Raw genomic sequence first — 14,151 nt, 5'->3', positions numbered from 1 at the left:
AAATGCGCTATGTTATGATTTCGAGTAGTACACTATAACGTCTATAACATATACACTATAATACTAAGTCGGTACTTATGTTAAATTATAAATTTGAAACACATCTACAAATACTTACTACAATCTACATGTATAATAGAAAATAGTACCAATACCTATCAATGTCGCCTATGGCAACATACCTACTAAGTACTAACTACTTGTACACTATAATCATAATTATCTGAGTAGGTAATATGATCTTCGCTACGATATGGTTTGTGTCGGGTTCTCTCCACGCGTACTTGGCTCTAAGCTTTTAACTTGACATTCTCGCCCTACGAATAATAAACAGAAACTTTTATCACTCGAACATGCGCGTTAGAGTACAACGAAGTAAACAAACTTGAACTTTCCAAAAGTTAGCATAACAACTGTTAATAACTCCGAAACTCACCTTGAAAACTGCAGAAAGTAATTCCCAGTGTTAATTCCGCCTTTAGAGAAACAATCCAGTTGGATTTACCACAACATTCCGGTATTAGACACACGCTCAAAACTTGTAGCTTCACACTCACTATCGTTACCGCACTTTTTTGAGTGAAAATTAACACAAAGCACTAAAGAAACACACTTGTTATCACTATGATGGTATTAGAAACCATTTAAATACTTGTTTTTGAGTCAATTGTTACGGTTTTACGCTCAAAAACTTAAAAGAACGTCGTAAATACTCAGAGCAACACTCGGCACGCGACGGCCATCTTCCGCCCGCTTACGCGAAGTTTGAGGTTATTTTCGATAGAGGGCGTAACGTTGCAGCGGGAGCTGATTGATAAGTTATTAATTTCTGTTGTTTATTGCCTAGATATTGTGGTTCTAAAATTTGTCATTTGTTTCGTAAAAAATGTTTCACGTTTGTTTAATATGTGAAATATTAACTGAAAATGAAAGTAAATTACTAAAGTTCCATATTTTTGATTTAGGTATATAATATTTTAATAGTAGCAACACCAACATCTGTGCCGGTGTTGCTGTTTAAGTAAAAAGCATTACATATCGGAAAAAATTGGACGCAGACGCAGCATTATTTTGGAATAAATCTCGTACATGTACTTTCTAAAAATAACTGATCAGCGGATTAATGGACGCAGATCAGATTTTCTTACGAATATAAAGTTAAAAGTGTAATCGGACGTTTTTTAAATTAATAATTTGATGGTTATATTTTTTTTTGCTCCCGCGAGAAATAACTTAATTGCCATTATGATTTGTAGATTTAAAGAGGTGACACTATTTACCGGCTGTACAATACCGACCTGATATTTCGTGTAAACGCCCATAGAAGCTCTTGTCAGTTTCACACCAATTCGTATGTGAGTGTACACAAAAGATCGAGTCGGTATTTCCATGTCGGTATTATCCGTGCTGGTAAATAGTGTCACCCAAATAAAGAAAGAAAGAAAGAAAGAAAGAAAGAAAATAATTTATTTATAACAGCAGTGTTGTGTAAGTGTTGATTAAACGATATCTTAATAACAAATAAAGTCATAAAACCTAGAAAATATTTTTTAAAAACGCTTAAGCATTCTTTATACCCGACTGCAAACTGCCTGACATATAAGTAATTCAAGTTAATTCAAAACTGAGATTGTTTTCATTGAAAGTCTAGGATTTTAGTAGATAGCAAAATAATGAGACTGAGACATAAATTATCTATGTCATTTAAGGCGTACCTACATCTACCTACGATGACGATAATGTTTTCCACGGCAAAGTTATCGACGGCGAATCGTGCATAGCCAAGAAAAATTTACGTCACTTTTACAATAAAAATAAACTAACTAAATAATATCTACCGAACAACGACTAAACCACTGAACTGGGCCCAATTGCATAGCAAATTACAAGCTAATAGTATTAGCGATTTTGTATTGAAATTCAATAATACTATTTGCTTGTAATTTGTTATGCAATTGGGCCCTGATAGTGTTTTTTCCAACCTGGACATTGGCGGAGTATCGATGGAGCTATAATTTCAAGAATTAAATTGAATTGAACATGAATAATTGTGACAGTACAATATTGGTTTCTTAGTTCAAAAACATTCCTAGAATTTTTAGAATTCTCTCGAAGTTGTCTTTCAATGAAGTTAATTTATTTCGAGCAGTGGCAACATGAGCGCTAAATGTCAGGTCGTGTCACTGTCACTTTCATTCGTATCTATATATTCGTATGACCTATGTGACCTATGTATTTTGTTTTGTTTTCAGTTTATTTACTTGGAATCAAAGCACTTTAAAAATATGACTGTGTAATTATAAGCCAGCATTGTTTAAAGTAACAAGTGATAATCTACGCATAAGTGATAAATATATTGTAAGAAATAATTTGTAAGTTCGATTCTACTGCAGTCGTGTATTTGTACTGACCCCATAAATAAAATCTATTATGTTGTAACTTTTCAATCAACTGTGTACCAGAGAAGTATATATTGCGTGCTATTGAAGAAAATATTTCTAAAAACGAACTAAAAAAAGTTGAAATCTCAGAGCCACCTGCAGCAAAAGTAAACTATTTTTGGTATTGTTAAAAAAGTTTCATCTCAATATAGCTAAACTCGAATTGAGTTCAATCTGGCTGGATTTAGCTGGTGATACTTTAACCATTCCCTTGCAGCTGCAGTTTTTGCATTCCATTTTGATATAACACAAGATTCCAACTCGGATCTGCATAAAAAATTGCCAAATGAAACTAACAAATTGATAGTTTTGTCATGATATTTCCTTATATAGTGAGCAATGAAGAGATCCAGGGCACCAAATTTTACAGCGTCGGAAGTAACACATTTAATGAGTCTTATTGAAAAATACCCAATAATAGAAAGTAAAAAAATAGATGGCGCTACTGTAAAGGAGAAGCATGAGGCTTGGCAAAAGTTAACGGTAGAGTACAACTCCCAGACAAATTACTTGGCAAGGACTCCGGAGAATTTATTAGCTTGTTACAAAAACCAAAAAATAAAACTCAAGAAAGCACATTCAAGTGATAAAATGACTATCAGAGGTGAGATATAATAATATGATTGTATTGTATAACTCTTTACTGTACAACACATGAAATTAACAGATAATAAGATGTACAGTCAAGGGCAAAGATATTGACACGGCCAAAGTTGCAAAAATATGTATACACGGCCTTAATGTTATGTGCATAAAGTTGTGTATACATATTTTTGCAACTTTGACCGTGTCTATATCTTTGCCCTTGACTGTACAAAGGCAAACTTATCCCTTTTTTTAAGGTTGACTGGCAGAGATTCCTTCAGGGATAAGTCACAAAGGCGAACTTATCTTAACACTTTTTTGTGACCTCTTGGTATTTCCTTTTTGTACAATAAAGAGTATTTTACAAACAATTTTTTTTAGCACCATCACTACATCTTACTTCTGTCCATTGTAAAGGTTGCCTGGAAGATTTCGCTCGGAAGCCCTATTGCTTACCTTAAAAAATCTATGTATATACCTGTATTTTCTGTACTGTTTACTATGTGTGTGTGTGGTATGCAATAAAGAGTTATTGTATTGTATTGTACATCCAGTGGAAGACCATGGGCTGGATGGGAGGCATGTACCGGAAGCAATAAATCAAAATATTCCTGATCAACTGGGATTCAATCAATTGGATAAAGAAGTAAAAAAAGAAGTTGATTCTACAGGTATGTAGCTTAAACACTACAGTTTCATTCATCTTATACACCTTCTTTATTAAAGCAGTTATATAAGATGAATGAAACTGAGTTAGTGTGTGTTTTTTTAAGAGTTGTAAATGCAACAAAATTTTTTTTCATTACCATGCATGGCAATTTGACGGAGTGTGTGTGAGAAACAACATCTCAAGCCCTCTTATCTGAGAGGCGACCTGTGCCTAACAGTGGGAATTATAATATAAGTCATGATGACAATGAAATATTTTAGAGGCTCGGTGGAACCTGCTATTAATATTACGAGTAATGCAAAAATTAGTTGCTTCTTCACACTAAAACGGCTCATCCAGCTTTGTTTTGAATGAAATTTGGTGTAAAGACTGCTCGAGACCTGGAATAACACATACATATGTTACTTTTATCCCAATATTCCCATGGGATCCGGATAAAAGCTCAAAATCTCAACAAATTTAATGCTATGAAATTTGGTACAGTGGCTTTATGTGCTAAGTACAAGTCCATGATGTAATTTTTGAGAATTCAAATAGGAATTTAGTAAATAAAAATCCCAGAATTTCAATAAGGGTTTTTCGACAGGCGAAATATTGCTAGATGGCGTTAGTATTATGAGGTTCATTTGACCAACGGACAACGGCCATCTAGGCGGGGGGCGGAGGGGGGGGGGGGTAAGCGTCTTCACCCTTATTTAGTTTGTGTTCCGCTATCCCGCACGCAGCAGTTTGTTTCATCTTTCATAAAGCGAACTGCTAAGGAATGTATGTATGTATGTATTTCCAGATAAATACAATATACAATCTAGGTCTCTTCAAGGCTAGAGTGAATAGGCTGTTACTGAACCAGTGAGATACACCTTTGGCCTCATCTGCACTTAACATCAGGTGAGATAGAGGATAGAGGTCAATCACGGTCAGTTTTAAGTAAAAAAAAAAAGTTAGTCTTCCTGGCGATTGGTTCATTTAGTTATTTAAGGAGATCCCATGCCCCAATGACTTTCGATCTGAATTCCTTAGCTTTCTAATGTTTTTTGTAGCTCATTATATTAACAAAAACGGCTTTAAGCAATATAGTATCCCATATTTACTTCAAAGTTCATTGTCTTCGAGATATTTGGCGTCAAAGTTGAACAATTTTTGGCATAACTTTTGTGTTTATTAGTTTCACATGAAAACCATAGACACGTTTTTAGAGACTTCAAAGACGAACCCAAATATGTAGATGTCAATAGAGAATAGAGATACGAAACAAGTGTTTTTTAGACAATGTTTAAATAAACCATACAAAATTAAAAATAAAGTATTCTTTTTTTTTCAAAATCCGGTAGACAAAATGGAGATAAAAGATTGAAGAACCGGTAGCCGTTTGACTTATAATTCTATCTGTAGTGCAAAAGTAGGAGATACGATTCAAAACTTGTCAAAAATCGATGAAAACCTCGGGTAGCCCCTAAGCCAATCACGAGCGCGACGCAAACGTCAAACGGAGCTCACTTTACTAACGCCATCTAGCGATACTTCGCCTGTCGGAAAACTCTCATTCAACTGCCAGAGTAGAGTTTAGCCTAAAGCCGTTAAAGTCTCATTATCATCATCATATCATAGTCAAAATACCATAACGAGACTTATCACGCTATTTTTACACGAGTAATATTTACCTCGACGTTTCGGCAACGTTACAGTTGCCGTGGTCACGAGTAGACTGAAGTTCGTGTGCGTTGCGTTGCGTTGTTAGTGTTGTGTGTCGGTGTGATGGGGTGACTAATAAAAGTGACCAAGTGCGGGTAGTTCGTGATACGAGTGCCGGTACTATTAGTGATCAAGTGCGGGTAGTTCGAAGAACTCGCGCTGCTAGGCAGACTTGACACCCCACACTTCAGTCTACTCGTGACCACGGCAACTGTAACGTTGCCGAAACGTCGAGGTAAATATTACTCGTGTAATAATAGCGTGATAAGTCCCGTTATGGTATTTTGACTATGAGTGAGAATCACGAAAGTTTGAAACGTTATATCATCATATCAGCCTTAGGACGTCCACTGTTGGACGTAATCTCCCCCATAGAACTCCAGTCGCTTCGGTTGGCAGCGGCCTGCATCCACCGTGAACCCGCTCGTGAAGTCTGTCTTTAATATTTATAGAAGGGAGCCCACCTGCATCACCGTCATACAGTGACTCTGTACTAGAAAGAGACAAGACACTGACGGGACCTTCTTCGGAAGAGGATGGAGAGTTCAAGGACCAACAACATATGCACATACTGCCTATAGAATTTCCAGTGGGAAATTCGCGGCAGATCGAAAATGGTAAGATTTTTTTTATGATCTATTATTTGTTAACAATTATTTATTTACTCGTATACATATTTGCATATCTCATAATTGATGACACTGTTAAATAATATTAAAATACTGTTTTGTTGACTTCATGATCAAAACCGAACTTCCGGCAAATAGACAGCTGTCATTTGACATGTAAAGAAGCGCCAACGTAGTCAGTTCGTTTTTGATCGTGACAGAGTGCAGTGGTGCAAAAGAGTAAGTGTATCTGTTGGTAAGGCAATCTCAATAAAAGTGAGTACCATATCTTTGTTTTACTTCTACATTTAATCTCCGCTTATTTTGCTTAACTCCCCCTTGTCAACTGAATCACCAAGGTCCTTTGCATTTTAAACTGTAACGGCTAGACGACGAACTGCACTAAGTACTTTGTTATATAATGGTTTCAGTTGAGAAGGGACCAGGGTTATATTTTACATTTCAGAAGTGGGATTGTGAATCGATATTTTTATTAACTGCTATGACCGTAACGATAGCTATTTTTTCTATTTTCCTACCCTATTCTTTTTTTTTTTTTTTTCTTTCTTTTCTTTTATTTATTTCATTAATTATAACCATGGTATTATTATCTGAGCATCTATATGATCATATAATCTAATCATGGTATTATTTTCCTGTGTAACTGTGGGTAGTACAGCTAACCACGTAGGTAGGTACGTAAGAATTAAAATAATTAGCTCATTTCACGAATAATGCAAGGATAATAAAATGTAATATGGATAAATAAGAATTTGCTTATATCATTGCTATTTCTTACCCTCCATTGTCAAAGTAAACAGTGTTAATTGCCGCTATGGACAGTAAAATTTGCTATTGCTGTTAATTTCAGTGGAAATTGGAACTACTTCTCCGGGGCTATACACACCCTCACGTCCTACTGAGACGGGCCGGTCTCGTAGTCGTGAGAGACGTATACCGGGTAGCCGCTCATCTAAGCGGCGCAGGCCGCGCCGCCTGGCTGGTAGCCGCGTACCTGGCCGGTCGCATAGCCGGCCAAGACGCCGGTCACGCAGCCGGTCGCACCGCCGGTCACGCAGCCGGTCGCACCACCGGTCACGTAGCCGGTCGGGTTGCCGGTCACGCAGCCGGTCGTGCCGCCGGTCACGCCGCCGGTCGCGCAGCCGGGTTAGCCGTCGGCCAAGGAGTCGGCCGGGCCGCCGGTCACGCGGCCGAACGAGCCGCCGATCACGCAGCCACTCGCGCAGCCGGCCGAGCGGCCGGTCGCGTAGCCGGGCGAGCCGCCGACTGCCTAGCCAAGCGAGTCGTCAGCCGGGCAGCAGCATGGCACCGCCGGTTGTAAGCACGCCAACGGACGGTAACCTTGAGTCTGCTACGGTTTCTAATGAAGACAGTTTAACCCTCTTACTGAACGCTTTGAAATCGATAGGGCGCAATGACTCTCTCGACAAGTTAGGTAGCATGCATAACACGGTTCCCGAGTTTGACCCCGCTAGGAAGGAGCAAACCATGGCCATGTGGCTCCACAAGGTCAATGAGTGCGCTTCTATATATGGCTGGACCGAAAAACAATTAATACATTTTTCGTTGCCAAAATTACGAGGAGTTGCACAAAGGTGGTACGAAGGCTTATCGTCCGTACTTTTCTCGTGGGAAGATTGGCAGGCCAAATTACTAGCTGCTTTCCCGTCTAAAGAGAATTATGGGCAGATGCTTAGTGATATGGTCGCCAAACGAGCTCGTTTCGGGGATTCCCTCGAAGAATATTTTTACGATAAGGTAGCCTTAATAAATAAAGTTACCGGGCCTATAACGGGGCGATTGTTTGTTGAATGCATTTTGCACGGTATCGATGATCGTTCCGTTAGGTTAGGAGCGGAAGCAGCGCAGTTTGACGACCCTGACAAGTTATTGGCGTACTTAAGAAATACCAGAAATATAAAACCGGTTAATAGTGATCGCAAAGTGGTAAGAAATGGTAATGTCGGAAAACCTCACGAGGTTGTAGCTAAACAGGGTAGGCTGCGATGCTTTAATTGTAAACAAGACGGTCACGTTTCTTCTCAGTGTACTTTGCCTATAAAAAAATGCACTAAATGCTCCAAGCTGGGACATGAAGCCGAGCAGTGCTATTCCAAATTACCTCCGAACACTGAAAAGACTGTTCAATGTTGCGTCACGGACGAAAACCGTTTTGGAGATAAGTATTTAAAGGTTGTGGAAGTTGATGGAGTGCATTTTAACGCGTTTATTGATTTTGGTAGTCAATGCTGCATGATTAAGGTCTCGGAGTTTGAAAAAGTCAGCAAGCAGCTTCTTACAGACTCACTTCCGTTACTCAGAGGTTTTGGTAATTCAATTGTCCAGGTATTAGGTAGGTGTAGGTGCAATATCACTATTGATAAGGTAGAGGCTGAAGTAGACCTGTATGTAGTTCCTGACTACGCAATGGATGTACCTCTGATGATAGGACAATCTTTCACGGAACAACCTCATGTAGTTGTTTATAAGACCAGTGAACAGTTGTTGATGTTGGAAGGTGTTGCTGACGACCCCGATAGTCATAAGATAAAGTTGTTTTGTAAAAATGATGTGTCAGTTACTGGAACTGCCACTGTTGAAGTGTACGCTGATCCGCCTTTCGAAGGCGAATTATATATAGAGGGCGGCCTAAGGCAAATAACTGATGTTAGGTTCTCGGTGTACTCCGGTTTGTTTAGTATTGGTCAATGTGGAGTAGGACAACTGGTAGTGAGTGTTCCAGATGGTCAGAATGTTAAACTAGGAAAGGGGCTCTTAATGGCTCGCGGTCGTATAGCTAAAGAAGATTGCGAACTATTGCAGCCCTGTGCGAAGCAAGTCTCTACTGTTGCTGAACATTTAGTAACTGCCATAGATGCTAAAGATGTTAAGGTCGGTGAAAACGTCACTCGATCAGAGAAAGAACAAATAGTAGCCTTACTGAACAAGTATAGAGAATGTTTTGCGTTCAACTTATCCGAACTAGGTACTACAACAGTAGGAGAAATGACCATAACCCTAAACGATAATGAGCCGGTTGTTTATAGACCGTATAGGTTAGCGATCCACGAAAAAGGAGTAGTCCGGGACATGATCGGTGAGCTGCTAGAAAACGGAATTATTCGCCCATCTACTTCACCTTACGCTAGTCCAATCGTTCTAGTACGTAAGAAGACAGGCGAATATCGTTTATGCATTGATTTCCGAGCTTTAAATAAACGCACAGTTAAGGAGAACTATCCTATTCCATTAATAGACGACCAGCTAGATACTCTTTCGGGTCATGAGTTCTATACCACACTCGACTTGGCGTCCGGGTACTACCAGGTGCCCATTCGTGAAAGTGATAAGCACAAAACTGCGTTTGTAACGCCGGACGGTCACTTCGAGTTCAACCGGATGCCGTTCGGCCTTGCAAACGCACCGGCGACCTTCCAACGCATAATGAACCAAGTGTTAGGATCAACTCGACATAAAGAGGCCTTAGCTTACCTAGACGATGTAATAATACCCGCCAAAGACTTTTTAGAAGGTATGACGCGATTGGAAAACACATTAAAGTTATTTTCGAACGCGGGATTGACACTTAAACTATCTAAATGTCTATTTTTTGGCCACTCCGTCGACTATTTAGGGTTCGAAGTGTCAAAAGACGGTATTAAGCCTGGTTCACGAAAAATAGAGGCAGTCGAGGGATTTCCGGTTCCTACTAGTCAACATAATGTCCGGCAATTTTTGGGATTGGCTAGCTTCTTTCGGAGGTTCGTGCCTGGGTTCTCTATTATCGCTAAGCCTTTAACTCATCTCCTGAAGAAGGACGTGTCTTGGTCTTGGGGCAAGGAACAGCAGACTGCATTTACAACGCTTAAGCAGAAATTAGTTGAGAAACCTACTTTAGCTCTGTACGATCCGTTAGCCGAGACAGAGCTGCATACAGATGCATGTAAACTAGGACTAGGAGCAATTCTATTGCAACGTGATGCAAACAATAAGCTCAAGCCGGTAGCGTTTTATAGTAGGCAGACCACACCAGAGGAGCAGAACTACTCTTCTTACGATCTGGAAACACTCGCGGTCATATCCGCTCTTCGGAAATTCCGCGTTTACTTAGTCGGGATATCATTTAAGGTCGTGACTGATTGCAATTCTTTGCGTGCCACTTTCCAAAAGAGGGATATGATACCGCGAGTGGCAAGATGGTGGGAACAGATGCAGGAATTTAATTTAAGCATCGATTATAGACCAGGAACGGCTATGGCGCATGTTGATGCCCTAAGCCGCAACCCTATACCTGGATCCCCTAAAACAGTGTGCGACATATTAGCGGTTTCTGAATCTGGTTCTGACTGGATAGTCACTGTCCAAGGTGCAGATTCGGAAATTCAAAGGATTATCAACATTCTCAAAGACCCTAATTTGGACAACATTTTGGATGTCAAAAATAATTACAAGATGAAAGGGGATAAATTGTTTAGAATAACATCTCAAGGAGATAGATGGGTTGTGCCAAAGGGTGTTCGTTGGCAGGTTGTCAAACAGAACCACGATGACATAGGCCACTTCTCCGTTGATAAAACACTTGAAAAGATCATGGCCGTTTACTGGTTCCCCAAAATGCGATCCTTCGTAAAGAAGTATGTAAGATCTTGTTTGGAGTGTACATATGCTAAGGCAAAGGGGGGTAAGCGGCCAGGATTTTTGCATCCCATTGAGAAGGTTGACAATCCTTTCGATACGGTACATGTAGACCACGTTGGCCCTTTTGTTCGCAGCAAAAGAGGCAATATATATGTATTAGTCATAGTAGATGCTTTCACCAGATATACCTATTTAAAACCGGTCAGAAGCACGAAATCTCATAATTCCATTAGAGCACTGTCTGAATATTTTGGCCTATTCGGAGTACCTAGGAGATTAATCTCCGATCGTGGGACCTCATTTACTAGTGCGTCCTTCAAAAGGTTCATGCACGATAAGGGCATCAAACATATCCTCAACGCTGTCGCAACCCCAAGGGCCAACGGCCAGGTTGAGAGATACAATAAAGTTATAGTTGATGCCCTTACTGCTAAATCTGTCGGCACACCAGATAACATGTGGGACGAACACTTACCTGATGTGCAGTGGGGTATGAATAATACTCTAAATAAAGGCATTAATCGAACCCCTTCTGAGGCATTATTCGGCATCAGGCCTGCCGGGACAAGTGATAGCAGGTTGTTATCTGAAATAGCTGGCGAGGTTACTAACCATACCGAAGATGTTAGGACCGAAATAAGGGATGGAATTAACTCACACGTAAAGGCTTACCAGCAGTATCAAAAAAATAGGTATGACAAAAAACGTTGTCAGCCGGTAAGATTTGAGGTGGGAGACCTAGTTAGAATAGAGCGACAGGTGCCGGCCTCGGGCCAGAGTAAGAAGCTTGTTCCGCGGTTCCAGGGGCCCTATAAGATTACAGCTATTTTAGATCATGACCGCTTTCAAGTGGAAGACACCCCGCTTACCAGAAAGAATGGTCGTCGTTTTTCCACAGTGGTAGCAATAGATAAAATTGCCCCTTGGCTCACTTTTGATAGACCTCATGCACAAGATATTGCCACGTCAAGCGGTAATAGCGAAGTTAGTGACGATGAATAAATGATTAATTTACAGTATTTATTTTAATAATTATATACAAACTATCCTAAATTTAAAATACCTAAAACAGCCTTTTAAATATTTTTTTTGTTTGTTTATACCCTTTATTGTACAAAAGGAAATACAAAATTTAATTGTGAATCATAATTAATTCACAGGCATTCAGGACGTAGTGGGGCCTGTTGTCTCATAACACATATTATCGACATTCAGGACGTAGTGGGGCCTGTTGTCATTCATAAATACCGACATTCAGGACGTAGTGGGGCCTGTTGTCATTAATAAATAGCGACATTCAGGACGTAGTGAGGCCTGTTGTCATTCATAAATACCGACATTCAGGACGTAGCGGGGCCTGTTGTCATTAATAGTTATTAGAAATTAATAGTATTTAGATTTTTTTTTTTACATGTATTCATGCACGTGGTACAAAGGAAAACTTTACTGTGTCTTGAATTGATTCCAATCATCCTTCAACAAGACGAATTATTTGTAATGTTTTGTTGTTCTGTAAGATCTTTTTTTTTGTATCAATAATAACTCTGTATCTGTTATGGCATAATAATTAGTATATTGTTACCATAGAAATTAAATGTTTATTTACAATAATTGTCTACATACATAAATAAAATTTGAATAGAAAAATTGTTGGTAATTAAACAATTGATAATAATCAAATTTCTTAGTACGAGGTCGTACTTTTAGTTTCGGATGGCCGACTGTTAACAATTATTTATTTACTCGTATACATATTTGCATATCTCATAATTGATGACACTGTTAAATAATATTAAAATACTGTTTTGTTGACTTCATGATCAAAACCGAACTTCCGGCAAATAGACAGCTGTCATTTGACATGTAAAGAAGCGCCAACGTAGTCAGTTCGTTTTTGATCGTGACAGAGTGCAGTGGTGCAAAAGAGTAAGTGTATCTGTTGGTAAGGCAATCTCAATAAAAGTGAGTACCATATCTTTGTTTTACTTCTACATTTAATCTCCGCTTATTTTGCTTAACTCCCCCTTGTCAACTGAATCACCAAGGTCCTTTGCATTTTAAACTGTAACGGCTAGACGACGAACTGCACTAAGTACTTTGTTATATAATGGTTTCAGTTGAGAAGGGACCAGGGTTATATTTTACATATTTTACTCATCCGCGACCTTTAAGCTCCGTTCCCAGCAGAGATGTGCGAGGATGTGTTGCGAGGAATGTGTTTTTCATGAACCAATAGAAACACTTCATTTACTTACCTATCCTCGCTCCGCTCAGCTGTTTATACTAGGGCTGTGCTGTGGATAGGCAAATGAAGCGATTCTATAAGTATTTGTTCATGACAAACTCATTCTTCGCACCCAATCCTCGGACGGGAGCGCCAAAGTTCGCATACTCTTCGCTAGTCATACCGTAATTTTTGTCCGAACCTTACATTTTTTGAAAATTTTAAATGGTCATCCTATAGAAAACTATAGGTTAGGTTAACAATACGGTATTTGACTATTTTGTATATGTTTTATAAATTAAAACTACACAATGCCTGTTATCGAATAGAGAAACAATTTTTAAGCTACCTTTACAAATAACAAAGTTATACCTAAAGGTTTGAAATTCAAAATTAGATAGAGAAAGACATACTGGCATGTGACGCCACACGCCAGTAGTACCGTAGACAGGTATATATAGATTTTTCAAAAAGTCACCATAAATCAATTTTCAACCGATTTAAGTTTTCTCTTCGCTAAACACTATCTGTTTATCTATATTTTCATAATAATATTAAGATATTCAGGAGTTGTCAAATACCTACCGTTTTATTGGATTCAGAGAAAAAGGAGTTATAAAAAACGATCGTTCTGACAAACATTACATTCTCACTTCCAATAAGTAGGTATGCGAGCCGATATGAACTCGCACATCTCTGGTGGAAACACAGCCTCAATAAGTTATTTGATAAAAACAAATAAAAATATGATTTGCTTGCAGGAAATGAAAGAAAAGCGTCGCAATCGTTCCTAGAGTTTTCTGGCGAAAAAAGGGACTTGGTCAAAGCTCAAAAGGACCTGCTTGACTTGCAAATACGGCTTCAACAATTAGAAATAAGATTAACCGAGGAGAAGCTGGACTTTGAAAGAAAGAAGAACAAAATCGAATTGGATTTTCTTACACAAAAATATGAACTCGAATTGAATTATTTAAAGAATAAAATACAAGATTAGGAATGTGTTTTTTTATTTATTTACTAATTGTCCGCGACTCTGCGCAGAATCAACGGAATTTTCCGGAAAAACTGTCCTAGGTATGTCCTTCCAAAGGTCTTGAACTGACTAATAGTTGTGAAGCTGGTTGGCAACAAACCCTTTGTGTTAATTTAAATATCTATCATTTACCTGCCACTCGTACTGTACTGCACTTGTTAACGGCACGGTGGATACAGGCTGCTTCCAATCGAAGCAAATGGAAGTATATGGGGGAGGAGGGGGGAGGCCTTTGGTCC

At 39.0% G+C, this 14,151-nt stretch overlaps 1 protein-coding gene across 3 annotated transcripts; it reads left to right on the top strand.

Moving 5' to 3' along the window:
- Positions 1-2,230: 2,230 nt before the first annotated feature.
- LOC141438844 (uncharacterized) lies at positions 2,231-13,876 on the top strand. 3 transcript variants are annotated; one of them, XM_074102868.1, is made up of 5 exons: positions 2,231-2,358; positions 2,659-3,045; positions 3,581-3,697; positions 5,841-6,005; positions 13,641-13,876. In XM_074102868.1, the coding sequence occupies exons 2-5, from the start codon at positions 2,781-2,783 to the stop codon at positions 13,871-13,873; spliced, it is 780 nt and encodes a 259-aa protein (XP_073958969.1). In that variant the 5' UTR covers positions 2,231-2,358; positions 2,659-2,780; the 3' UTR covers positions 13,874-13,876. The 3 variants fall into 3 exon arrangements, with proteins under 3 accessions (XP_073958969.1, XP_073958967.1, XP_073958968.1); XM_074102866.1 differs by having other exon boundaries at positions 2,231-2,372; XM_074102867.1 differs by having other exon boundaries at positions 2,231-2,548.
- The last annotated feature ends 275 nt before the right edge of the window (positions 13,877-14,151 follow it).

Source organism: Choristoneura fumiferana, chromosome 19 (assembly GCF_025370935.1).
Source record: "Choristoneura fumiferana chromosome 19, NRCan_CFum_1, whole genome shotgun sequence".
In the NCBI taxonomy this organism is placed as follows: Eukaryota; Metazoa; Arthropoda; class Insecta; order Lepidoptera; family Tortricidae; genus Choristoneura; species Choristoneura fumiferana.
Note: the sequence above shows the minus strand (reverse complement) of the source record. Positions and strands in the feature narration are given on the sequence as shown.

Bases quoted from the DNA above. Each gene is read 5' to 3' on its own strand.
- LOC141438844 (XM_074102868.1), top strand. From the start codon at position 2,781: ATGAAGAGATCCAGGGCACCAAATTTTACAGCGTCGGAAGTAACACAT. The intron at 3,046-3,580 runs GTGAGATATAAT...TTGTACATCCAG, and splicing joins TGATAAAATGACTATCAGAG to TGGAAGACCATGGGCTGGAT. The intron at 3,698-5,840 runs GTATGTAGCTTA...TAATATTTATAG, and splicing joins AAAAGAAGTTGATTCTACAG to AAGGGAGCCCACCTGCATCA.